Genomic DNA, 26834 nt, shown 5'->3' with positions numbered 1-26834 from the left:
ACATATATGTGTGATACAAGCATTCTATGTCGCCTTCAACTCTAAACTGAATATGCTGCTACCACTGTAAATAAAGACATTTCAACTCCCAACTCAGAATAGAAAAGGTTAGTTTTCACCTCCTGATAACTTCGATCATCTAGCAGCTGGAGAAACAGGAAGATCAGAACAATCTCTTACAAACATACCCGTCAGATATTTTACCATCTGTGTCTGGCTTTTTTCAAGGTGTATTTGTGGTCATCCAGACTACTTCAAAAACTTTCTATGTGTACTTTTACATTAGTATGATTTCCCCTGTGAGGCCAATTTTTTTTGTGGAAAAAATATTGGGAAATGCATTTTTAAAATTCACAGAAACGAGAAATCATTGCAAAGAAGAGAGCTATTTGGTTGGGTTTACAAATTGTTGAGAAAACGTACTGAAAATATTTTTAAGCCAAGTATATATTTTATCTTTATAAACAGTTTTTATTTGATGGTTGTATGTTTGCAAACGCAGCTGCACAGACAGTTAAGACTCTAGCACTCATGTAATTTATTTAAACTGGAATATTTGGGTAATAACATGTTAACAATGAACAAACATAAATTGTTTTTAAAGTGAAGCTGTGAAAATAAATGAAAAAGTAGTAAGCCCCAGAAATGAGGGCGGGCCCTGTGTCCTGCACTTTGCTTGTAGGTGTGGCCTGTTTGCATTTAAGGGAGGGGCCTAAAAAGTCTTTGGGATCTGAAAGGTCAAATCGTCCAATGTCTGTGTGTCACCATCAAGCCTCACCACCACCACCCTCCTCTTCTTCTGCTCTGACCCTTCATCATCATCATCCTCTTCTCTCCCCTCTGCCTCTCGTTTGCCTCTCTCCTTCCTCTGCTTCTTTGCTTTCTTCCTCCTCTTTGTCTCTTCTTTGTCCTTTGCTGCTTGACCTTCCTCTTCTTCCTCTTGCACACCAACTTGCCCATCTTCCTCCACCACTTCCTCCTCTACTGCCAACTCAATGTCTGCCTCCTCCTCCTCCTCCTCCTCCTCATCTTCTTCCTCCTCCTCCTCTTCCTCATCATCATCATCGTCCTCAATTTCCAACTCCAGTTCTTCGACCTCTTCAATATCCTCTTCCTCCACGTCTGGCATCTCTTCATCTTTTATCTTTATCATTTGTCGCCCATTCTGTGTCAAACACAAAAAGCACAAACAATCAAATAAGACTAAACAATGCAGTGAAGTAGATTGCAGCTCTAGCGCCCCCAATGGGCGAAAGCAATTATCACAAAGCGGTGGATGGAGGGAAAATTAAGAGACAACTTCACTTCTTCTTTACGTAAAAGAATGAACCTGTACCTACAACAATAGCAGGGAAATAATAATAAGATTGCTTGAACTGATTTATTGGCCACTTGGGGCAGCAAAAACAAATATCACATTTCCTTTACTCTGCAGCACCACTTACAATACAACATTGTCTTTCATGTTGTGTCCAACTAATGAAGACAAGCCTTACATTCAATGTCTGTTGATTCTGTTTTTGGTCTCCAAATGCTGAGGGAAATAATGATAACTGTTGTAAACTAGTGCAGCAGGTGGATGATTGTACAACTTTTTAGGTGAAAACAGCAACTTGCTCCAGTAGAAATCCTATCTATGACAGTGGTGAGAGTGAATCAAAACAGAACATAGATGAATGAATGACAAACAAATCACTACCAATTCATGAATCTTTTTGTCTCCAGATAATGTTTGTATAACAAGTTACATTTGAGTCCTGAACTGATTATGATACTTACAGGCCTTCTGCCAAATCGGAGTCTCTGCAGCAGTAACCTGACGGTGTCCTTGTTTTGACACAGTCCCATGGTGTTGAGAGTGTCGATGGCAGCGCCAGAGCAGCCCTGTAGGCGCAGATCAGCCCCCAGAGCAGCTTGCAGGAAACTATTCTTCCAGATGTTTCTGGTGAAGAGTGGTATGGAAAGTGCCACCACAACCCGACGCTCCAGTACTGTCTGCGCCTGCTCCTCTGACAGTGGGCTGCCACACACACAAACACACAAACAGATGCTCATCAGATGAGTAAATCTTGTCACCTAGTGACATTCCCATACTGCACACAAGAAGTGATTTGTTTTATGACAAGACAGACAGAAGCAACAGCAACATTGTGCTAGTAAAACGGGATAGCTGCAAACGGGTGTAAATTCTCTTGTTCAGCAGTTTGATGGGTTTGATGGCCCCTTGCCCACTCATTCAGGTGTGATATTATCACTTAAAAGGAGCCTGATTTCAGATCAAATAGGGCAGCAAACAATTAATGTAACCATTTCTGTTGCAAGACGGGCAGAAAACAGGTAGAATAATAACATAAACAAAAACAAAAATGACCAAACACTAAGAAGCTTTCAACTTACTGGCCTATCTTTGTAAGGTTGGTGATGTCAGGGAACAGTGACTGGAGGCAGGTGGTGACAAGTGGAGCTTTGTCCTGGGCCCAGTTCAGACATCGTCGCCAGGGGAAAGATGACAGCGCCTTTATGTTCAAGACCTTCTGATGAAATGGACTACCTCGCTGCCGAGACAGCATTTTCATCTGCACCACAATGGAAAAGATATCAGCCATCTTTACATACTGACAAAAACAAGAAATTAAATTAGATGACATGAGTAGATGTGTATCCATACTCACCTCCTCTTTCAGTTGTCTACTCCAAAAGTCCATCATGGATTTCCTGGCACCTTTAGCAGACCAGAGTGTCTTTAAAGCAGCCCTGTAACAGGATTTGCTCACCAGCTGTGCTGCTTTGCTCTTCTTTCCCATCCTGCGGTCTTTCTTCTTCTTCTTGACACTGTCTGACTGCACTCATCATCGCCAAGAAGAAAAGGAGAACACATATGTCAAAAAAGTAGTAGTATTGGTATAAAGCCCATCAACAACAAATCACAGCTAGACATGGGACACTATCAGAATTTTCTGACACGATTATCCTGACCAAATAATTGTGATTCACAGAAGTATTAATAAATGCAAAACTATGAAAAAGCAGAATAGAAAACTTGGAACCAAACATGACATAAATAGTCCAGGTCCAGAATATGGCACCGGTATATTGCAATAGTACCGACAAGACACACACCTTTTTAGGGGGAGGCGGTTGCAGCCACAAAGACCGCCTCCCGTTCTGTTTGCGTTTGCAATTGGACCGGATGGCCTGCGCACAGTTCTCGCATAGGAAAGACTTGTTGTGTACCACAGAGTCCGGGAAGACCCACTGCACGGTAGCCACGGTGGTGAAGGTGAACACCGCCCTCCGGTTGAAGCTGCGTCCCTGCCGTTCAAACTTGACGCTGCAGCAGCAGCAGCTCCTGTCCTCTGGCCGATGCTGACGCCGGCGACCGCCACCACCCGACGGGGGGGCGATCGTTACAGGTTGATTCGCTGCGGTCTTTCCGGTGTCCTCTTCGGTTTGTGGCCGCAAAGTGGACGCTTCTACATAATTGCCCCCGGGGCAGTCCACTTCCGCCCCCACGGCCGGTTCGGGAATCTCTGCTGTTAGAGAAGCGGCAGAACTTCCCTGTGCGGTGCTCTGCTTTTGCTCGGTCTGCGTGGTAAAGCATTCCTTCGGCGCTACTCCGCCGTTAACAGCCACTCTACCGGAGAACGTAGAGTTACTGTCCAGACAGTCTTGCTCGGTTGTCTCAGTTTCCTCGTTGTTCCCCGCGTTCGTGTTGGTGTTTTCGCTTGCCATGATGAACAGAGGATCCTCGTGTTTCAGAACAAAAATCCAGACACTCAGAAAGAGCAAGTCTGTCTGTGTAGGGTCATCACTGTTCACTGGCTAATGCTACAGGCTAACGCCGCTGAAGCCCGCCACTAGACTTAGCGGGACTTCACCACCAGTGTCCTGCAGCAAAACTCTTCTGGACACTTAAACGATACGCGATGTTTGTTAAACACCAGGAAAAACGGAGGCAGGTTTTCAGCAGAACTATCTGAGTAACCGAAGTAAAACAGAAGACGTGTGTACAACAGGACAGCCTCACAACTGCGTATAAACACACTCGTTTCCTGTGTCTGTCTACGTACTACTGACTGCTGCTGCCCCCAGGTGGTGGGAGGGATGTGTGTCATGCTCCAACCACGTGTTATCATGAAAACAATTGGCGTAAACATTGAACACTATTATGGAGTTACAGAAGTGGAGTATCCACTATTACATATATAATATATATATATAGATATTCTAAAAAATATAATATTTGTAGCTGGCCTAGAGGGTAATTTGCTCACAAAGAGTTCAAAAAGTGTATTGTCATATGCACACAACAACTCAGCAATTAAAATGCAGGAAAGTAAGTTAACATGAAAAATTGAAAAACGAGTTTTAAAAGGTAATTTGCTCTGTGTCTTGTCCTACAGTTACAGTAGTAAAAATATCTAATGGTGTGACAGACGCACCTCTTTAACTGGTTTTAGTTATGCTGTGTATGAATATTCTAGAAATAAAAATGTTTCAATGTTTCTGCCGTTAATATGTTTAAAAAGCTGTACTTTTCTTTCAAATGAAATTATTTATTCATTCATTAATTCATTTATGTTTGCAACTAATTTAATTCATTAGCAGCTCTTCATCTCTCAGCTGCTTCAAACATCTGTCATGTGTCAACATTATGTGACAGAACTGATTGCACAGTGCAGCACCATACTGAATGCAGTGGATGTGAATAATCTTTATTGTCTCCTTATTACACTGCTTTACACCCATGTACAAAGATTTGAGCATATTATGTCTAATTTTAGTTTATCAAAATTGTATTACATTTTAAATATAGAAACTATAGATGGCTCCATACCCCGATTTTGTGTCTGATACTGATATCACAACCATATATATATCTGCCAATTCCGATATCAATCTGATGCTGCTTTTAAACAACTGAGCTGTTAGGAACGCACTTTTGTACACAAAGTATGCAATCAATGAATGTGATTTCAGCTTCTTAAAGCTCCAGTGTGTAACTTCTGTCACCAAAACACTGCTACTGTTGCTACCCCTTTAGACTTACCCTGCACCTCAGGTGAGCCTGTAGAGCTTTCAGAATGGACAACTCTAGGTCCATGTTGTATTAGAACCAGGGATAATGCCTCAACTTAAGTTCTCAGAGTTCTCCCATTTCTAGTGTAGCTGTTATGCTTACACCATCCCTCCATCAGGTGTGATGTAAAACACTGTGTCACCACTGTGTGAACTCCTTTGACAATGGTTTGAATGTAAGTAACAGACCTAGTATGTATAATATCAAAGGACTTTTGCTACAAGTCTCTCCATTCACTTGCTTCACATAACCTTTCTGACCTCCTCCATGTGCACCATCCCTCATGGAACCTGCGATCTGCTGACCTCAGTCTCCTCTCTATCCTTCACACCTGCAGGCAAAACTTTGGCAGCAGGGCTTTCAGTGTTGCCCTTCCAACCCTCTGGAACTAACTCCCTCTGGCTATTTGCCAGGCACCAACTCTGGAGTATTTTAAATTAATGTTGAAGCAACACTTGTTCCTGGCGGTTTTTGCCACCTGATTGTTTTTATGTTCGTTTTTTTGTTTTGGTTTGTCTTTTTTCTATTTACTGTTCCTTGTACAGCAACCTTGGGTTTAGTGAAAGGCGCTTTGGAAATCTAAGTTATTATTGTTATTGTTGTTATTGTTGTTGCCTAACTAAGACAGGCAATTGGACTACTTGCCAAGTCTGAGTATAATAACAGAGGAGAAAATAAATTTATTGGCCATGTATGTGTAGGTGGCACTGTATCTCTCTATAAACTAGTGCATATTCCTATTGACCTTTCCGTCACAGAAAAACAAACAGTGAACGGGACAGACGCTTGCGCGTGCCTCAGAGGACTTGTGGTGTATTGCACCGCTACTACTCGCCTCAGCACAACACGGTTTAGGTTGCATCACCACTACAAAAAAAGTACCTACTCAACTCAACACATCCATTATTACAAGCCTGTACGTCTACTTGCCTTAAGTCAGCACATATCGCGACATATCGAATCCACCCTCCACACACGCATCAAATCTGAATCAAATCAATCAAAAACCAATATTTTGCCAATATTTTAGAGACCCCCCACCCCCCCCCACCCAAAATCTCACAAATCCAGGGGAGTTCATGTCTAATTAAGGGGGGCAGAGACCCCCTGGCTCCCCCTTAGTTCGCACCATGCCTTTGTTGAGACGTTAAATTCTGAAAGTTTAAATAATAATTGGGTGTTCTTCTAAATTAAAATTTAAAAGTAGCTACTCATTCCCAGCTTTTTAACACACAGCTGATGGTTTAGCGACAAGTCATTAAGATGCAGTGTGAGTTTCATTAATCAGCCCCAGGGAGGTTGGTCATCTGTTTTGAATCTTGTTTATTGAATCAAGGACACTGCTTCTCATTTTATTTCATACTGGCTGACAGTGTGTGGACATATCAGGTCATCAGGGAAAACAGACTAATCAACCAGGTGATGTCTTGGCAGCAGCAACATTGCTGCATCAGCTAGTTGCTTATCTCCATGGCAACCATCTCACACACTGTTCGTTTACTTGTTGCAGGTGTTGGGGGAAACAGTATGACCCTAAGATAAACAACATTTACTGTTAGCTACTGCAGGGCTACAGATGGAGAATGAAGACTTGGGTTAGTCTGTGACATTCACTGTTGTCTCTGACTCCTGTTCCTGTTTTGTCTAGATGGGGGAGACAGTGACTCTGAATGTGGGCGGTTGTGTGTACAGCACGTCTCTGTCCATGCTGCAGTGTTATCCAGACTCCATGTTGGAAGCCATGTTCAGAGGACTTTCCTACTGTGAAAAATACATCAGTTTGGATGGCCTGTTATTTTGTTGTGGCGTAACAGCTATTGGCTGTATATAAAAATGGATGCTGTCTCTTGGTCTGGAAAGTGACGCCAATTCAGAACTGCCTTGAAGCAACTCTTGGATGTCCAACAGGGCCCCATTAGTTGACCCCATTCATTCATTCATTCATTCATTCATTCATCATATACCGCTTTATGTTCCACATGAAGTTCACGGGGAGCTGGAGCCAATCCCAGTTGACTTAGGGCAAAAGGCAGAGTACACCCTGGACAGGTCACTAGTCCATCGCAGGGCCAACATACAGTAATGAACAAACATTAATTCTGGAACTTGGATACAAATCCGTGACCTTATTGCTGTGAGGCAGCAAAGCTAGCCACTACAGCACTGTGTGTCTCTGATTGAGAAATCATCAGATCAATTGATTGAGTCTCGTCATGATTAGCTGCAACTGATGATTATTTTTTTTATAATCAATTTATCTGTTGATTATTTTCTATTATTATTATTAGTTGTTTGGTCCAAAATTGGGCCACAGGGTGGTGTAGTGGTTAGCACTCTCGCCTTGCAGCGAGAAGACCCGGGTTCGAGCCCCGGTTGGAACAAGGGCCTTTCTGCATGGAGTTTGCATGTTCTCCCCGTGTGTGCGTGGGTTCTCTCCGGGTACTCCGGCTTCCTCCCACAGTCCAAAAACATGCAATGTGGGGATAGGTAAATTGGACACTCCAAATTGACCATAGGAGTGAGTGTGAGAGTGAATGGTTGTTTGTCTCTATCTGTGTGTGGCCCTGCGATGGACTGGCGAACTGTCCAGGGTGTACCCCGCCTATCGCCCGATGTAGCTGAGATTGGCACAGCACCCCCCGCGACCCTCTGGCAGAGGATAAAGCGGTAGATGATGACTGACTGACTGACTGGTCCAAAATTGTCAGGAAAAGTTTAAACATGTTGATCAGTTTTCCCCAAACCTTGAAATGATGATGTTCTAATTTCAAAATGAAATCAGAAAATATTCACATTCAAGAAGTTAAAAGTCATTATCAAAATAGTTTTAGATTAATGTAGTAATAAATAAATAAATAATCATTGCAGCTCTAATCTACACAATTTTAATTTATTTTTACATCTTCAGTAGTAACTCATTGTCTGTGTCAGTGCATTGATCTTTAGCTATAGAATAATACAAACCTTACTATACAAGACCAGATTTAATCAAATTCAAATCTGCTGTTTCAGCTACATCCTCCTCTTTCTTTGGACGTTAGAGCTGACGCTTCCATGCTACTTCAAAGAGTAGGAGGTCCTCAGGAAGGAGGCTGACTTCTATTAGATCAAGCCCCTGATCCAGTGCCTGAGGGACAATAAACCAGTGCTACCTTACTCCACTTATAAGGAGGTGGTGGAGCTGACCAGCACCAGGAAGATGACGAAGCGCTCCAACCCTGATGCAGTAATTTATCAACACAAAGTTGGTGCACACTATTCCTAACACTACCTGGGTAGTTTTAGTGTGAGTTCTTATCTGGATCCTGAATACATGCAATCAGTTGATGATCCTCTGAGGGTGGAGTTCGCAGTTGGCCACACCGTATTTCCAGTTCTCCATAGAGCTGGATTTCCATTTGTCATATCTGGTTGACCCTCATTTGACTTATCTATGTCATTTTCATTTGTCATAAAACGTCCAATTTCAATCGTCACACCCGGTTGAATTGTGTTTTCACCTGTAGGAGGCTGCTGAACCATGAGCTCAGGCTGCTTGTCTTCTATCATCTCAGGAGGTGTACCAACAGGTTTTGCAGGAAGCCTGGCGTCCTTAGGGTAATTCTGAGGCTGGGAGGCCAAAGAGTTTGTTGATATGGATAGCAAGCATTTATCCTCCACTGCTTAATTTGTATTGGGTTGCTGTCTTCTAGGAATTTCATACACAAATCTCTCCTCAGGGTAGGCTAGATAGGTGACTCGTCCTCAGACCACTAGTGTTAATCAAAGATTTGAGGGTGACTTGGCCTGCAGACTTTGAGTTTGTCCAGTTCAGATTCTTTGGATTTGGATAGGTCACTACAAGGGAGTAGGAGATCCCTATGTAGCATTTGGGTGGGACCACCTCCACTGATATACTACAATTTATACCCATGTAGGTCTCCCATCCTTTTTATAACTCTGTACAGTTGACTCCCACTTATGAGTTTTTGTTTATTTCACAACCTCAGGTTCCTCACTAACCCTCTATCACCTTCCTCTAGCGTTGACTCTCGGTTTTTACGGTTTTGACAGAGCGGTGCTTGTTCCAATCAGCAACCTTTTGTGAATTCCTAGTGGCAACTCTCCTTGAGGTGTGCTTTCAGATTCTTCACATATTCGGAGTGAAATTTAGGTGTGCCATAAGTAGACAGAACGCAATATCCATTGGTAGCCGAGGCTGACATCCAAACATGAACATGAAACAAAGAGTCTCAACAACAGTTGTAGCCTTCTAATCTTAATTGGTATGGCAACTGTTTACTTGGTAAAATGATCTGTTATAACCAAGTTGTGTCTGTTGGGCTCTAGTAATAAGTAATCCATTCATACCAGATCGATTGGACAAGTTGTCTGAATATTCACAAGAGGTGCAGATTTTTCTGCCTGTCTTTTCCTTCTGATGTCTGCATGACTTGACTTTTCTCTCTCCATCCACAGCCACTTTGGCCAATAAAATCATGACCTAACCAAGTCCAAGGTTCTTTCAAACCCATATCGGCATGTATGCATGTACGAAAGATGGGCCTGAAAGAATCAGGGGCAACGGCAACAAACTGGTAAGTTGCATCTTCTCCTGTCCGATGAGCTCTGTATACAAGGCCATCTTTCATCTCCAATCTTTTGTAAAACAAACATGCTTAGTCGAGGTAACTGTCAAAAAAATATATTTTGCCAACTAAAATTTAAAGGTTATTTTTGCATAATTACCACATTTTATATTATATGCAGTTGGCTAGTTGATTTACTGGCTGCTTGCTGAGGAGGTTCAACTACAAACACAAAAATAAACATAAACCCCGCCCCATAGTGACGTCACCACATGGTAATTTTTTTCGTTGTCAGATACTATAATTGTTTACATTTTTTTATACATCAACCGTGTTTTACCTCCATTAAAACGCGTGGATTTTCTTTCGTTAATATACCAGTTGGTGAAACCAACGATTATTTTTGAGTCACTTGTGCCCGTTCCCCACCCCCACCCCTCGGCGGAGTTAACAGAAACCGCCCCCTCTCCTCTCTCCCCGGCAGCCTCCGCCTCTCTTCCCTGGTCTGTCTTTCACACGGCCGTTGTTGCAGCCATTTTACCGTGGACTGTCGGCACAGAGACGAGCGGAGGATGCGGAGACAGCAGCATTAAAAGGTAATTCCGCTGTTTTGTGACCAGGCTCATTCGTGTTGCTAACCTAACATGTCGGACGATGTAAATTTGTATTTTAATGACTGAGGAGCTGAGGGTCAGGCCGGCCGAAGGGGCCATGGGAGCTTCAACAACTAGCCGCGCACACAGAGGAAAGATTGCTGGGGAGAGTGTTTGGCGTGCAAAGCGTGTCGCTGGCAGTTCACAAGTCTGTGTGAATAATGGCGACATATTTTGTCATACCTATGAAAGTTGTAAGTGATCCTATGTGTTGTGATGGCATGAATGTATCATTGGTTACAGTTTGATAGCACTGATAGCAACATTCTCTTAATTAAACTTAGTCACATTGACTGATCGTAAGGGGGGCGCTCGTGAGCCACATAGATTAGCGCACGGTCTGTAGCTTACCCCTCATTGGCTAGTAAGGCTTTTGTTAGCATTTCCTTTAGCATAAACCAGATGATCTTAGATTGATTTCTTTGTTGTCTTTTTTCATTTTTGTTGTTTTGTCAAATGGTCCTGCGGAAACCATTTTCACGTAAATGCCCAACTCTTGTGGTACTTGTGGCTTTGTAATTTGGAGTTTCTGGATATTTCAGCATTGTGAGTTGTAATATTTTTCTGAAATGAAGCAAGCTATTATATTTAAGGGTTTACAGGGAAACTTTTCTACATTAATGGACGTCTATTACATTTAGCCATTGTCAAATTTGTACATACTAGGGGTGTCACGATCTTGATTGCAAATCGAATATCGATCAAAACGACTGCACAATCACGACCTCTGAAAGAAAAGGTGGAATCTACTCTTAAACCGTGCCTCCAGTGTGACATCCTTTAGATGTGCCAGAGGGGAAAAATACAGTGTTGTGGTTATGCACACACCTCTTTCCACTAATCTGAAGCCACTGCCAACTAATGGCGTGTTTACATCGGCTCTACACGCCTCGGCACGGCACGGTTTAGGTTGCATCTCCACTACAAAAAAGTACCTACTCAATGTGGGCGGAGTCATCACTGCATGGCTACATGAAACTGCAGTGACTTGATTTTACACGTGACACAGAAACACACACAAACAAAAGGGACTAGGGACTTGTAAAGCAGTTGTTTTCAACTGAATCAAATCACTAGAATCAGTTACTTATAAATATTTGTTCAGTACTACTTCCATGACCGGAGCACAGACTCCTTCTGACACAGTGGACTGAAATACAGCGGCACGGTCTGTGATGCAACTTGCTGGTCGCGATCAGCAGTGCTGTTTCTAAATACACCAGAGTCCTGGTAGTTGTTGGAGATTAACCCACGTTTTTAGGATTGTTAAGTAGTTTTAACTGATCTACAGTTCGGCATTGTTTGGCTTGATTTCTGTGTCGGATGTCTCTTGCTGTGACGGCACTCTGACCAATCAGTGGCCGTCAGTCTGGCGATGTCACTCATAGTACCTACTCAGTGTGCTTGGAACCTTGCCAGAGCAGGTACTAAAAGTACCTGGTACCAGGTACTGTGCTAGTGGAAACGCTACTTAACCATGCCATGATGAGTAGAGCCAGTGGAAACACATCATAATAGTAACTATGGCAGCTGTTGACTAAACTCGAACTCCCTCCCGCTTCTCTGAAATCCCTGGTGTGGAAATATTTTGTGTTTCTCGTGAGTTTAGTCAACAACATTTGCAATGTCGACAAGAAAACCTTTAAGCTATGTTGTAAGCATGCCATCTCCGCATGCATCATAAGGTCGAGACGTAACTATGAAAGCAACTCCTTAAACACAGGCAACTCTTCCGTTCTCAGATAACGTTAAATCGCTAACTAGCGCTGTATTCAGCGGTGGAAAACCCTGGATTTAAACATTTAAATAGTGTACTGGAACCACACTACAAAATGCCAAGCAGGTCGCATCTTACTACAAATATGTTATTATAATGTTATTGGAGGTCAGTACAGATTTAGTGACCTTAACAACAGATGGCTTGACCTTCAGAGCAAAACAGAGCTACTTGACTCTCTACGCTTTACAATTGACTGGTTATTGTTACATTCAGGTTGTTAAGGAATTATTTAAATTTGACAAAGTCTCAGTGTGGTACATTGCAAAGAAATGATGGACAGTTTATCACACACACACAACACCAGTCAAGACAGTCAAACTGGAAATTAAAAAATTAAATGAGTTATGACATAAATTCAATGGTCCTAGACTAAAAAAAGGTCTAAAAATGGCAGACCCATCTGCGCTAAATGAGAGAAAAAAAGATTGAGAATCAAATCGAATTGTGACCTTGAAATCAAATCGAATCAAGGATTTGGAGAACAATATTTATTAAGTAGGGGTGGGAATCACAGGGTACCTGATACAATACCACTATTATCATGATGTAATGATTCTGTGATAATCAATATATTGCCAGACAACCTTATATCGACACACCATGATTTCTGTCTAACTGAAGAAAACAAAACATTAGGGCTGTAAAGTCCCAGTCGACTGGTCAATTTATGAGTCGATACGTTCTGGTTCGACTCAAATTCTGATTGGTTGACTTTTTGTTGTGTTAATTTCATACACTCTATGGTTTGATTTAATCTGGAGCTATGTACCAAGTGCTAATGGGGATGTTTTCAGAGCACCCCTGTTTCACAGGTAACAGTGTGTCTTCAGAGAACACCCCCCCTTGTTTTCAGTATTTTCAGTACAAACATGGTATATCATATAAAAATGGTAAGCTAACTTGTCTGCTTTATGTTGCTCTGTCCGTTTTGAGTATATGAACATATCAGAATTGGCACATTTCAATGTTTAGTCTAATAATTGTTTATTTGTTTTATAACTGCAGGCGCACCCAGCCGCAATAACGGCAGCAGTCTATTTGTGTCTCAGTCGCAAAGCTGAGCTATGTCCCCCCCAGGGCTTTAGTCGACCAATAATTTTTTTGGTTGATTACAGCCCTTCAAAACATCCGTGAAAAGTAGAGAAGCACTGAAAATTTGGTGACCGAAACATATTGTACGAAAATGGCCAAAAAAGGCATTTTCGGGTTTTCGGCCGAAAGACATTTAACATCAAAAACCAAATGAAAACAGGACGTTGTGATGACGCGTGCAAAGCCTGCGGCCAGCACACGCCTGTCTATTCTCGCTTAGAGTCTGTCCAAGATCAGTTTGGATCACCAATAAAACGTTTCCAATAAGATGTGAGTACATGGTGGAACAGCACCTATTAAATCCTGGAAAGTGTCTTTCCACAAAAGCGAAACTTGGCTGCATGCAGCGCAGATTATGAACTCCTCACTACATATACTCGGATACCCTGCACTTCATCGCAACTGTACTTGATCCTCGTCCGAAAAATCATTACTTGGATGTGGGGATAAAGCAGCGAGTAGAGAAATTATCCAGGCTGCGTTGGATACTGAGAGCCCACTTGGAGACGGAGAAGCACACAACAAAGTGCACACAGTGGTCTCTTATCACCTCGGCCATTTGGAAGTCTTGACACAAGTTGTGCAATGGACCTTTAATTTTGTTGCCTACGGGAAATGAAACATTATTGTGCTTTCCAATAGTCTGTTTTACCTCTTTTTGTTATGCATCTGCGTTTCCGCTATTATCTTATATGCTGGCTAGCTTGCAAAATGATTAGCCTTTGTGGCTTCTATACATTGGTAGTACTTTAATAAGTACTTACATTACGCTACCCGTTGCTAATGCTAAAGTCATGTTAGCTCAACTCTTACATGTCCAGTGACGACAACAACGCTATCTTTAGCTGGTAGACTCCAGAGCTGAATGTTCGTCACAAAGCCAGATGTCGTCCAATTGTTTCTCTCCAGATCCTTGTAAACTTTCAGTGACTCTCTGGAGTATGGCATCCATGTTGTCCGGCCTAGCAGTAGTGATATTGACATATGGTAAATTAGACAGAAATTAGTAGATTAATCAATTACCAAATTAATTGGCTACTATTAACTATTTTTATAAAGATTTATTGGTTTGAGTATTTTCTGAGTATTTTAAAACAAGTTCTCTGATTTTCTGCTACCTATATGTGAATATTTTCTGGTCCCTTTGCTCCATATAACAAATAAATCAATAAAACGGTTTGTGGACAAAAAAGACATTTAAGAATGTCGTCATTTCAGGTTTTGGGATAGGGCTGCAACTGACGATAATTTTATAATACATAAAAAATGTTTCTAGCACAGTTGCCTCACAGCCCACAGGTGTGAGTGAATGGTTGTTTAGTTCTATAAATTGGCCCTGTGATGGACTGGTGGATGTACCCCGTCTTTCGTCCTATGTCAGGCTGGAGTCAAACCAGCAGCCATGCAACCCTCATGTGGAGGATAAAGTGATAGACAATAGATTAATTTTCTCTCGATTAATCGATTTGTTGTTTTTGGCCATAAAATCGGTAAATGTTGATCAGTGTTTCCCAAACCTTGAAATGATGATTAATCCCCACGGGGAAATTGCTTACTCACTCCCACATCGACAGATGCATACACAATCTCTCTCTCTCCCGCCCTCTCTCTCTTCTCACTCACACATACAGTATATAGTCACATTTGTGATAATTGTTCCATGTGGTGCCAGTGGTAGCAAGGACGGTTCTGCAGAGTACCTGGCATTGTGCAATGCAGTCTTCTCTGTAAGCCGAAATTGTTCCACCCAACTGTGATCTACTGTTCTTCTGTGACACTAAAGTGTCTTTGGTGCCAGATTCTGTCTAGCTTTAGGCCGTCTTACAAGCTTCCTCCTTCAGTCGACTGCTCTGCTTTCACTTGCGAGTCACAAGATGTGTGATTTTAGTGCAATTTATTAATAAAGGGTAACTTAGCCCCCTTTTGAAGCTAACTCCGCCAAATGCCTGATTGTGAAAAATGCCAAGAAGTGGACTGAGAGCTGACTGGGGAAGGGAGAGTAGGGAACAGAACAGGGGGTGTGCTCTGGTAGTGAAATCTGACACCGAGTTGCAGCTGTGTGAGATGAGATTGAGACAAGCCTCAACCGCTCTCAGCGCTTCAAGTGGTGGAATCTGGGACAACATGCTTTGTGCCAGTTGGAACAGAGTGTGATGAAAGCCACCAGTGAAGCAAGAATCGACTAAGAAAGCCAATGGCAAAATTTTAATGCAGCAGATGTTTGCTGTTTAACCAGAGAGGCTGTAGGTATGCTGTATAATTTCAATGCCTAAATTGTGAATATTTGCTCCTGAGTCAGCAAATAACATTACTATGTCCATAGACACTGGTTTTCACCTGAAAAAGGTAAGTTATCAACAGTGCTGCTAGTGTTGAGTAGCAGTACTGTTCCATTCATCCAGTAGAGAGGGCTGGATTAAACACTCCCAGAATGGGAATTCCCAGACAACAGGAGGGAGCTCTGGTAATAATTTAGAGATGGAGGTCGTTTTCACACCTATTAGTCCGATATAGTTAAAAAATTTTCACTTCCGGAAGAAAGCTTGAACATTTGTATCAAGGGTTTTTCGAGTATGCTGAATCTGATTTTAAGCAGATCCACAATGGTAAAGGGATCCCCCTCAAAATCGTGAAATCCAAGATGGCCATAACTTTGGTTCTATAGACCCTTTTGAGAGCTACGTCACAGTATGGGGTCAGAAAACACACTCGTACCATTAACTTGTACAACAGTCCAGCACAAATGATGAAATAGAACCAGCAATGGTGCGAAGTTCTTAAGAATTCCTATAGGATCTCATCACTTTAAAAAAATAGACATTGTCTGTGGCTCCAAGCATTAAAAAGAGAAGACTGAGGTGTTGCTACTGCAGTAAAAAAGGCTAGCGTTTGTAGTGCTCACTTCATTTCATGTAAGTTATCATTTATCAGCCCTTTCTGTTAGATTACGATGAAAAGCCTGGATTTCACAGAAAAATGTGTGTGTCAATGCACAAATGTTGTGGACTTGGACGTAGCTAGCTTGTAGTTAGCTGCTGGCTGGCTAGCGTGCTGACAAGTAAACATGGTGTGCTAAAACGTTCCTTGTAAGACGTGTATGCGCATAGACTTTCTCGCGTGTACGGGCTAGGTTTATCTATAACGTAAGGTTATAGGTTTTGGGGGTCAAGGAATGCAAAGATATATCTTTAAATACTGTAAATTACATTCGGAGCAAGATCCAATATGGCCACCATTGTTTTTTAGCGAATTGCCATATCTGACCATAACTTTGGTTCTATTTGACATAGAACCATGGTTTTTGTGGCAAACTGTTTGTTTTCGGGGTCAAACATTGTAATGAAACAGTTTAAAATACTGTAAATTGCTCCCAAAGCATGATCCAAGATGACCGCCAATTAGAATAATAATTTCAAAACAATGATTTATTTTTCTGTCCTCAGTAGATGTTGACAAAGTTGTTGCAACCATAAGATTTCGAAAATATGTGGGTGTGAATGATTCATCTAATATTTTGTCGGTTTGACGACATCAAATATATATACCAGTAACTGCAAGCAACGGACAAAATCTTTGTTTTCATGATGTTACAATACAAGAAACTTAAAAATTGTTTGAGGCCATCCAAGTTGCAGCACATCCAAGTGTTCTTTCGTTGTAGGATGATGCAAGCACTTCAGTCAATGTCCCTTTGTGCACACTGTCCACCACAAAAGCAAAGCTCCCTCTCTTATTTAGACTTGCACCTCCAAGGTGCTGTCACTGCTGCAGCTGCCTTTGCCAAAGTCACTTGGTTTGTACAGGTCCCCAAACAGAATCTCTATTGCCACATTTCCACCGGCTCTACTCGCCTTGCATTGCCACGGCACGGCACGATTAGGTTGCATCTCCAGTCTCGGCTTGATTTATGTGTGGGACGTCTATTCCTGTGACTTAAAATGCAAATAAAAGCTTGAATGCACTGGCTACTTCTGATGCAGTTTTGTCATACATTATTTGCTTAGCTGTTTACTTTTACTCGGACAACTTTCATGAAGACATTATCATAATATTGCATGAAACCCACAGTGCATGAAATGTTTGATAGAGATAAGGATGAGCCGATCCGACAGAACATATTACGGGTTTAACAGTACATGTATTTGTCCTGTACCGTAGCTTTACGGGTGTCATGGTTCGATGCATGCAGTCCTACTGGCATGGTTAATCTGTCTCTGTATCTGTAGACATTGTAATTTATACTTCATCAATAAGTTTGTCCATTTGATTCATACCTTCCTCCAGGTTTTTTGGTGTGTATCTCTGCTAGCATTACAGTATCAGATACAGGCCTGGTATATCTACTACAGCATTTAGCAATAGGGATGTCCCGATACAACTTTTTCTTCCGATATGATACCGATATTGCAGCCTTGAGTATTGGCCGATACCGATATTGATCCGATACGATATCGGCACGAATCATACATACCTTCATTACTTATTTTTAGTGTGGAATGTTAAAAAGGCTTGATAAAGTGATGTAACTCAAAGAGAGAACAATAGTCTGCAACAGTAGGTATGAGAAAAACTGACTAATTTATTATTAACCAATGGGTTACATAAATTATAACCTTCAACATAAGAGTATTGTACAATTGAATAAAATAAATAAGAAGACCCTGAAAAATAACCTCAATAAATCCAATAAAATCTAATTATACTTGGCATAATGTAGTGAGGCTCGAGGTCCTCAATGAAGCTTTTAAACCCGACAATACTCCACAATACCACCGATGGGCTGGTCATCACAATAAATTGGGCTGTCTTTTCTGTTATAGCCAATGCCTTTTTGCCGTCCCGTGGGAGTTTGTCATGCTTTGGAAATGTTTCAGCCAACATTGGTTGTTTGAGGGAGCCAGAGGTTTGTTGTTTCTTTGCCTCGGTGGTCTTGTGGAAATCCTCATGCTGTTTTTTTGTGATGCTGCTTCAAATGCGTAATGAGGTTGGTTGTATTAAACTTCCCCGGCTCTGTACCACCACGGGAAACTTGTGCATGACAAATTTTGCACTCAGCTGCAACTTCTTTTTCCGACATCACTTCTCCTTGCTTCTATGTTAGCAGTAGCACACACGCTGTTGTTGTGATCTTGTGGGATCTGCATGAATTCAACACACAGAGCCCACGTGATCACAACGGATAGTTCTGGAGCGGAATGGAGTGCTTGTATCGGAGCACTTATATCAGAGATTTTAGATGCCAAATAGAATAAGAACCAAATAGAATAAGATCTTGTAGTGCTGCAGGATTTGCTTATTTTAATTTGACATACCAGTTTTTTTCATTTCGTTTCACAATGAAATGGACACTTTTACAATATCTGTGAATTTGATATGTCCAAATGTTTTTTAGTAGTACATTTAAAATATTTGTTGACAATGTACCTGGATTTAGCATTATTTGAATTTGGCTCAAATGTACGCTACAGTATATCCATTCTACCATGTTTTCATTTGAAAAAAGTGTTTTCAATAGTGCTGGGTAGTATATTGGTTCATACCGAAAACTGGAATTTATATTTTTTTATGATATGAATTGTTTGGATACCACAAACAAACAGAACGGAACATTGTTTGAAGGTGGGCCCCTTTCACTCCTAAACCACACAGTGGTAGTAACCACAGCACTGGGCACTTTACGCCACCAACTTTGCAGAAAACATATATTAGTGTACCCATAGCGTATGCAGTTACACACACCCACACTCGCGCTGCTCCCGCTCTCGACCACTTTCTCAATACGAGCAGTGTAATTGTAAATTCAACTACCTTTTGTATGTTGATTCTCTTGAGATATCCCCACGTCCTGTTTTCCCACAGATGATATCAGGTAACCATTTGTGGCTTCCTTCTTTCACATCTCCTTACAAGATCCTGCAGGACACCCCAAGTGTGAAACATCTTTGGGGGAATGTCAGTCCCTGCTACAGAGACAGGACATGCCAGGGGGTGACATGATCAAAGACCCCTTTTGATCACGTCTGAGTGATGCTCCTGGACTTCTGTGGGTCAGGAATAAATGTTTGGCTATACTCAGTGTTCTGGGTCTTTTCTGTACAACACTGCCCGGGTGCAGGACTGACCTTTCTTTGCAAGGAAATAAAAACTTGTCAGCCGGCAGCAGTCTTTTTCATTATTCACCAACAAGCAACCACAACATCAGACACACACAGTCAACTGTGCTTCTCCCTCGCTGGAGCACTTCTTCTTCTTTCAGAACCGTATCAGAAGTAATCTGTGCCTACTCTAAACTATGGCTGTATTAATAAGGCTGTATGGCTTATTAATAAGACTATTGAAGAGGAAGGCAATACCGCACGCACATCACATCACCTTGTATTAAGACTGGTTCAGAAAGAAACACTGGCCAATGCAGAAGTGGCTAAGCAGCTACAGTGTCCCCTTTAAGAGCACCAGTGTGTGACAAGCTTATGTACTGCAATAATGTATTGTGTCCCTTCCTCTTTCACTAGCATAGAGCTGTGTCTACTACGGTTTTCTACCAAAACTTGGTAACTGTGTAGCAGTTAGCTTAGGTGCAACGGCTAGTCGGCTGCTGTTCTTTCCCGTCAAGTTTTTTTTTGTGAATACTAAACTTTACATAGAAAGTTGAGTACATTTTGTGGGCGTTTTCTGGTGATGGCAGTCAAAGTGTTGCTGTGTGAAGCTGTTTCACTCAACTCACGCTGTGCTTCTCCTTTCCTGCTCAGTCGTGATGTAAAGTTACAATGCTCAGCACACTGAAACTAGTGCAGAAATGTTGTAGCTGATTTTGGAATTCATACGTGTGAGAAGATGGATTGGGAATCTCAACTGATGAGGAATGTGAACACGATTGTTGACAATCACATCTGAGAAAACACTGAAGAGGAATACAATTATTGTATCTAAAGCCAGGTCAAGGAGGAGTATCAAGGGGGTGTGTATTTACATTTAAGTCCACAGATGGTGGAGTGAGTTAGGTATAGGAATAATATTTTCAGGGTTGAGTCTGTTTGTCTTTTTACCATCACATTTTTATAAATGGAATGTCTCAAGGGAACTCATTGAAATTTGTCACAAATGTTCACTTGAACTCAAGGATAAAATGATTAGATTTTGGGGGTCAAGGAATTTTGATGATGCCTTTTCAGGGTTTGTCAAATAGTTTGGATAAAGTGTATGTTTCTTTTACAACAAAATGGCTAATTTCCTGAAATAGTTCATATGGAAATGAGGAATTAAAAAAATTTAAGAGATGGAAACTGCTCTCCCTGGACCAGTATTGTTGGCTGAACAATTTGTAATATCTAATTGCGATTGCAATATGATTTGCGATATCAAAGGGAATGGTAATTTTTACATCATTATTTTCATTTTCATTGAAAAAAACATTTAAAAGGATTCATGTGTGGTATTTGTGCAGCTGTACGAAACAGAGATGTTATCTTCAGTCTTTAGAATAAGATGTGCAATAATAAGTCATCTAAAACTATATTTTGACACCAATTTTGGCTTGAACAAATATTGCGTCTCATGCAATCTGAAAATTGCAGTAAGCTGTATTGCGATTTGAATTAATTGTTCAGCCCTATTGTGTACAGCACAATACTATCTCCTTTATCGTGATAAAGAGTGAAATGATAATTTTGAGTATGTATACATTCATATAAAATTACCTCAAGAAAAGTGCAAAAATTAACAATGCAAGTGCTTGAATATAACTAACTAACTGATAATCTAACTGATATGAATAACCTGCATCTCACAGCTATTTTTCTACCACTGTTTTGCTCAAAGCTCTTTAATTATAGCTCTATTTTCAATGTCTGCTGAGGATAGACCACTAGAACTATGCTGAGGAAGCACAGGACAACTCAAAAACGGCACTTACAGATTGTCAATGATATTCTAATGACTAAATTATGTGCCCGGCATGGTGGTGCAGTGGTTAGTAGTGGTGGTTAGCACTGTTGCCTCACAGCAAGAAGGTGCTGGGTTCAATTCCTGGTCTGGGACCTTTCTGTGTGGAGTTTGCATGTTCTCCCCATGTCTGCGTGGGTTTCCCCCGGGCTCTCCGGTTTCCTCCCACATCAAAAAACATGTTAGAATGTTAGTTACATTCGGTCAGGTTGGTCACTTGTGGTGGCGCGCTCAGTCGCAGCGGCTCTGATCAACCCTCCATCTGACCTCGACATTTTGTTGTGCAATACCAGTTGTTGTATAATGACAATAAAGATGCTTTCCTTTCCTTCCTAAAAAAACAAACAAACAAGCAGTTGAATTTACTGCACAGCACTGCACAGGAGCAACAAAATAAATTACACATTTTAAAAGTACACCAGTTATTTTAACACTTTTAATGTAAGAATATTCTCAATGTCTTTTTTCTGTAGTATTGTTGTTTTTTATACCATGTCTCTCTACACGTCCTGAAAAAGTAAGGCAATTTGTGTTTGGTTGATTATTTCTTTGTTGTAACTATACTTCTTGGCAATAATAATCTTTTAGTGTTGGAAAGCCTGTTTCTGTTACTTCCCCTTCAAATGGTGCAACATTTGTAAGTAAAATGCATCTATGGGATGAGCAGTAGAGATGAGTATGTGGGTTGTGCCCATGAAAAACTTGCTAAATCTTCTCTGCCAATGCCAAACGGCTTATTCTGCCATTGACTCTTCATTTTCCTTACTGGTAAAACAAGTAATTATTGGAGGCAATCTCAATTTAGAGTGATATAGTGATAACACTCTGCAACCGCAGGCAATCCTATATCTCCACAGTTTGGGACTGAACTCTATCCTTCAAGATGACAACGCTCATTCCCACAGAGCAGGGTTTATCAGAGGCTACCTCCAGAATTTGGGAGTGAAGAGGACGGAATGGCCTGCCTACAGTCCTGACCTCACCTCCAAGGGGATTAGCTTGGGCGTGCCGTTTGTGCTAGAGTGACCAACACAACCACATTGGCCGAGGTACGACAAATGCTAGTTGAAGAATGGGATGCCATACCCTAGCAGTATGTGACCAAGCTGGTGACCAACGTGAGGAGAAGGTGCCAGGCTGTTGTGGCTGTGTATGGTTCTTCCACATGCTAATGAGGCCCCTGCTTTTTAAATAACTAAATAGTTAAATTGCCAATATGTCTTGTTTCTTCAGACTTCAATCATTCAATCCAATAAACGATACCAAGAGTCATTGGCAGCTGTTTGGCATTGGCAGAGAAGATGCATTTTCCTTAAAAATGCGGCACCATTTAAAAGGAAAAAAAACAGGCTTTCCTACCGTATATGATTTATAGCCAAAAAGCATTGTTACAACAAAAAATAAAGGACCTTACTTAAGTTTAGATTAAGTAAATTATTGAATGGTAAGTGATATTAGTTCCTTTGCATTGTCTAGTTTAACCAAATTGTTTTTTTTATTTTACAGAAATACAAACATGGCTGACGCGGTGCAAGATGCCGTGGTTGGCCGGCCATTGGCATTCACCAATGAAGAGAGGAGGGCTGTTCACTCTTGGTCTCGAATCTCATCAGCAGGGCACAGTGTCCTTCTAGATGCTCTAAAGATCCTCAGTCCGATGTCACGTGATCTCTCGAGCACTGAGGAGCTAGTCACCTTCCTGCAAGAGCTGAATGAAGAGGGCCACAAGCCCACTGTGCTGCGCAGCAAGGAAGTGTATGGCTACCGCTCCTGTACAAGCCAACCTATGACTGAAGACATGCTAAAGCCACCCAACAAACATGTTAGACCCTCTGCCAAAAGGAGAGGAAGAAGAGGCCTAACCAAGAAGAGAGAGGTACACCCATCCTGGAGCTGCTCTGAGAAGAGCAATCCCAGAATCCAAGGCGTCCGCCCTCCAGAGCTGCTGGTAGATCATCGCACCATTGCCTGCAGCAGGACCAGCATTCGGACTCCTGAGAAGTTGCATGCACTGCAGGTGCAGCCTTGTCTCCGATTGACCAATATTGAAGGCCTGTCAGGCTGCCACACAGCAAGACTGCAGATCCACACAACCTGGGACTCGTCCTCTGAAGCACCCCCTGTTGCCTTTTCAAAGCAACATTACCCTCCAACGCTTTCAGGAATACCTTTACAGCCTTCGCAGAATGGTGTTGGGGTGCCCACCAAAGCTGTGGCCTTGTACAGCCAGAAGAGCCTGTCCTGCCCCAACCGACCGGACGGTGCCCTCATTGGAGATTCTGCACCAGTCTTCTATGCTAACGGTCGGGTGTTTCCACAGACTCATACAGAGCTGACCAGCAACGGCTGGAGGAGCAATGGCTTCCACCAAGACAGTCGGGGGCCTAAAGAACTGAACAGCACGCCCTGGCAGAGAAGAAGCTGGAAGGACAAGAAAGGTTTTAGATGGAAAGTGATAAAAGTGGATTACTCTCGATCAGTAGCCGAGGCCCGCAGAAAGGCGCAGAAGATCTTACAGGTCAATCTTTCTCCGGTGATTCAGATCCAACCTCTCAATTATCTGCTGAGAGACTTCAGATACCAGAATAACTGACTAGTTCTCCCCAAACCCCACACACATTGTGTTTGTAGCAGATGTTAGTGTTTTACATCCAGTAGCCTCTACCTGGCTGAGCCTAAGTGTTCATAGCAGACATCATACATGGCAAGGGTTTGTGTCGACTGTGAAAATGTTCAAGCTACACAATACTAAAGCCAACTATCTCTCTGCCAGCTAGCCAATGCTGGTGATTAATTCATAGACCTACAAGTGATCCAAGATCATTTATGCAGTTATGAATAATTTGAAGTATAACACTGTTGTCCCAAAGTATTTTTACTTGAACAGGTGAAACAGTGCTGTCAGTCAGTGGTGCCCTATGTTCGACTGCAAAGGAGGAAATTAAATGAGTGGCAGAATAGCACATTTCCCATTTCATGCCCAGATAACAGGTGGATTTGCAAGGCAGGTTTGAAAGGTCTTCAGACAAAGCAGATCAGGTGGTCGGTTGGTTCTGGCAAAATAAAACTTGAAAAGAGGAAAAAGAAAATTGTTTCCCATTTATTTTATTTTATTTTATTTTATTTTTTTACATGTATTTGTTTCCACCAAAAATCAGGAAGGTTCTGGAAGTGAGTGCAGCAGGGAATTGAACCTAAGGCACACAGTGATGCTTGGCTGATTTGTTTGAACTACAAGTCTTCAGAAATTGTTTCTTTTGGTTCAGTTTATCCACACAATGAGAAAATATAAATGGTATGTTTGACTATTGTGAACATTTGAAGTTTCACAGAGACGAATTATGAATCCCATTATAGAAAATAGTGAGTATGGGGAAAGGGAATCTAGCTCTGTGAACACACTTAAGAATAATATTTAATATCTTGGGCTACATCCAAACTATTTCATTTCCATTAAAAAGAAATGCAGAAATTCTGCTCAATAAAATTAAGACGTTTGAAATTATTGCCTGCTTCATTTAATTTGAAAACTCTTGGGCTACATTTTAGTCTGGACGGGCAGACCTTTACACTGTTACACACCTGCCCATTTGTACCTGAATCATCATAAGATGTTTTCAGGTTGTGCTTTTTATGGATGCAGATTACTTCTGATTACTTGTCTGGACACAGATGATTTTTATCTGAAAACAAATGAAAATGTAATATTATGGATGTAGCCTTAATTGTGAACACAGGAATTCCTGTTTTAATCTCAAAGAGCTCTTGTATTTTCTCATTGGTAATCTTGGATTTTAGAAAATCCCTTTATTTTTTTATTCACAATTATTTCTTTTATTTGGAACTATGTATTTTCCCTCAAATTATTCCATTCCATAATTTGGCCATGGTCCACTTTCACAAGTTTATGATGTTTTACAGACACTAACACGAACTATTCAAAGTGTGCACTGAGCCTGAGAAAGTATCAGATGGTGGTGTTTTGCTGCTCAAGATTTATGTTTGCTTGAAAACTTTCTGTACATTAATGGGAACCAACCATCAGTGTCCTGATGTATGTTTTGTTTTGTTTTTGATTTAAAAATATTTATGGCGAGTCAGTGGTCTGTTAAATTTGTAATTGCAGCTTATGAAAGTTTTATCTCCCATCAGAGCTTTGCTCTGTTGATGGTGAGAATTTTCCAAAATCTAAGTTTTAGTTAGAATTCCTCAGCAGTAATCAGACTGTTGAGGCTCTCCTTAAAACAAAAAAAGCACTTTGAGAGTGTGCAGTGTCACAGTGTTTCACTGACACTTGTTCCAGGTCATGAAAGTCTTTGGTATTTTTATTTCCAGCATGTAAAAAAATATTTGAGATCTCTAAAATTTGGTTTGACTTTCTTTGAACCCACACTGGTTTTTGCTTCTGGTGCTAACTTTGCAATGTTGGTGCTGAATGAAATGGCTCAAGAATGTCATCCTGTTTTTCCCCTACGGGTCCTGATTGGAGCATCTCGAGCAATGACTTCCTGTGAAGTATTTTTTTAGAGGAACTGATGGCACTGTTGCCCCTGCAGGTTGGGATGAGCATGCCAAATCTGCCTCGTGTGCTTTCCAAAGGGTTTCTACTGTGAGGAACTACTCAAATCCATTTATCTGTGAGAAACTTTGCGTATTTGTTTAGCAAATCCGTGCTCCACAAAGTAGATAAGTTATTGAGCATTAACTCTTTTATGGGGGCTCAGAAATGTTAGTTTCACAATAAATGTAGACTTGATTCACTTGCTAATTGTTCGCTGGAGCTTTTACGGATCATAAGCTAATTTAAACCGGATAAAAGCTCCGGGTAAGCCAGAATTGATTATTTTCGGTTTAAATTACTAAACCAACATCAACTCAGTAAATGTATGGTCAAAAAGATTTTGGAAAAAAGAATGAAAATTAAAACTGGATTTACAAATAAATTTAAGGTTTTAATGGTTTCCAGTCTGTCCTGGGCCAATTGGTACAAATAAATAATTTGTTTTGGAAATCTCAAAACTGTTACTCTCTTGAAGCTGACACAATGTCAGTTCTGGGTGGTTGGCTAAACAAATAGGTTTACTTTCTGAAAGAGACTCATTACCTTGCACCCTTTTTGTCTGTTGGCAGTCATGTTCATGCCCACCAACAATTCCCTTTTGTAGATCTTTCTGTTAGTCTTGTTTGTGCAACACTTGTATTATATTGTATTTCCTACATGATCTTTCAAAAACTTTGTTCAATAAAAAGTAAAAAAATTATTTGTGCACAATTTTCTGGGTACATTACTGACTGTTTCTGTGGTGTGTGTGTAATATTGACAATATAACAAAGATGATAAATCCAACAGCTTTGTCTTGGAGACTGTTCAGAACTACAGTGATTGGTGATTGGTCAAAGCCTGGCATCATGCTACAGATTAAGTTGAGGCTTTAAATGGAGCTAGAACGGTTATTCTGGATCAATATTGCTAAAAAACAAAAAAAACAAAACATGCCTGCTGCACTTTTTAATGTTAAATGAAGTGCAGGAAACGACAGATCTAGCCACAGGTCATGAAGGAGGAAAGTACGTTTGTGTATTGTAATCGAAACCCAGCACAGTAATAATATTGTTTAAAACAGGGGCCTCAAACTAACAATGGGGCCAGTGAACTTCTAACCTGGTCAGGAGGGCGCCGGCAGTTAGGAAGTCAGAATTTTGATTTTCATCTGAGAATT

At 41.2% G+C, this 26834-nt stretch overlaps 2 protein-coding genes across 4 annotated transcripts; one reads left to right on the top strand and one right to left on the bottom strand.

The window, feature by feature from the left end:
• Positions 1–514: 514 nt before the first annotated feature.
• On the bottom strand, positions 515–4078 carry LOC131461521 (uncharacterized). Its single transcript, XM_058632832.1, has 5 exons — positions 3121–4078; positions 2673–2840; positions 2398–2576; positions 1780–2020; positions 515–1165 (listed from the first exon to the last, which is right to left on the bottom strand). Exons 1-5 carry the CDS (start codon positions 3730–3732, stop codon positions 713–715), a joined length of 1653 nt encoding a protein of 550 aa, XP_058488815.1. The 5' UTR covers positions 3733–4078; the 3' UTR covers positions 515–712.
• A 6011-nt stretch (positions 4079–10089) lies between these two features.
• On the top strand, positions 10090–26375 carry ccdc71 (coiled-coil domain containing 71). Of its 3 annotated transcripts, none has more exons than XM_058632026.1 (3): positions 10109–10244; positions 21972–22163; positions 22621–26375. In XM_058632026.1, the coding sequence occupies exon 3, from the start codon at positions 22631–22633 to the stop codon at positions 23705–23707; it is 1077 nt and encodes a 358-aa protein (XP_058488009.1). In that variant the 5' UTR covers positions 10109–10244; positions 21972–22163; positions 22621–22630; the 3' UTR covers positions 23708–26375. The 3 variants fall into 3 exon arrangements, with proteins under 3 accessions (XP_058488006.1, XP_058488009.1, XP_058488008.1); XM_058632025.1 differs by having other exon boundaries at positions 21952–22163; XM_058632023.1 differs by lacking the exon at positions 21972–22163 and having other exon boundaries at positions 10090–10244.
• The last annotated feature ends 459 nt before the right edge of the window (positions 26376–26834 follow it).

This window comes from Solea solea, chromosome 6, assembly GCF_958295425.1.
Source record: "Solea solea chromosome 6, fSolSol10.1, whole genome shotgun sequence".
Classification (NCBI taxonomy): Eukaryota; Metazoa; Chordata; class Actinopteri; order Pleuronectiformes; family Soleidae; genus Solea; species Solea solea.
Note: the sequence above shows the minus strand (reverse complement) of the source record. Positions and strands in the feature narration are given on the sequence as shown.

What these genes read in the sequence shown, in the direction of transcription:
- ccdc71 (XM_058632023.1), top strand. Translation starts at nt 22,631, where the DNA reads ATGGCTGACGCGGTGCAAGATGCCGTGGTTGGCCGGCCATTGGCATTC.
- LOC131461521 (XM_058632832.1), bottom strand. Translation starts at nt 3,732, where the DNA reads ATGGCAAGCGAAAACACCAACACGAACGCGGGGAACAACGAGGAAACT. An exon ending in AACCGCCTCCCCCTAAAAAG is followed by an intron (nt 2,841 to 3,120) that starts GTGTGTGTCTTG and finishes TGATGAGTGCAG; the next exon opens with TCAGACAGTGTCAAGAAGAA. An exon ending in GTAGACAACTGAAAGAGGAG is followed by an intron (nt 2,577 to 2,672) that starts GTGAGTATGGAT and finishes ATTGTGGTGCAG; the next exon opens with ATGAAAATGCTGTCTCGGCA.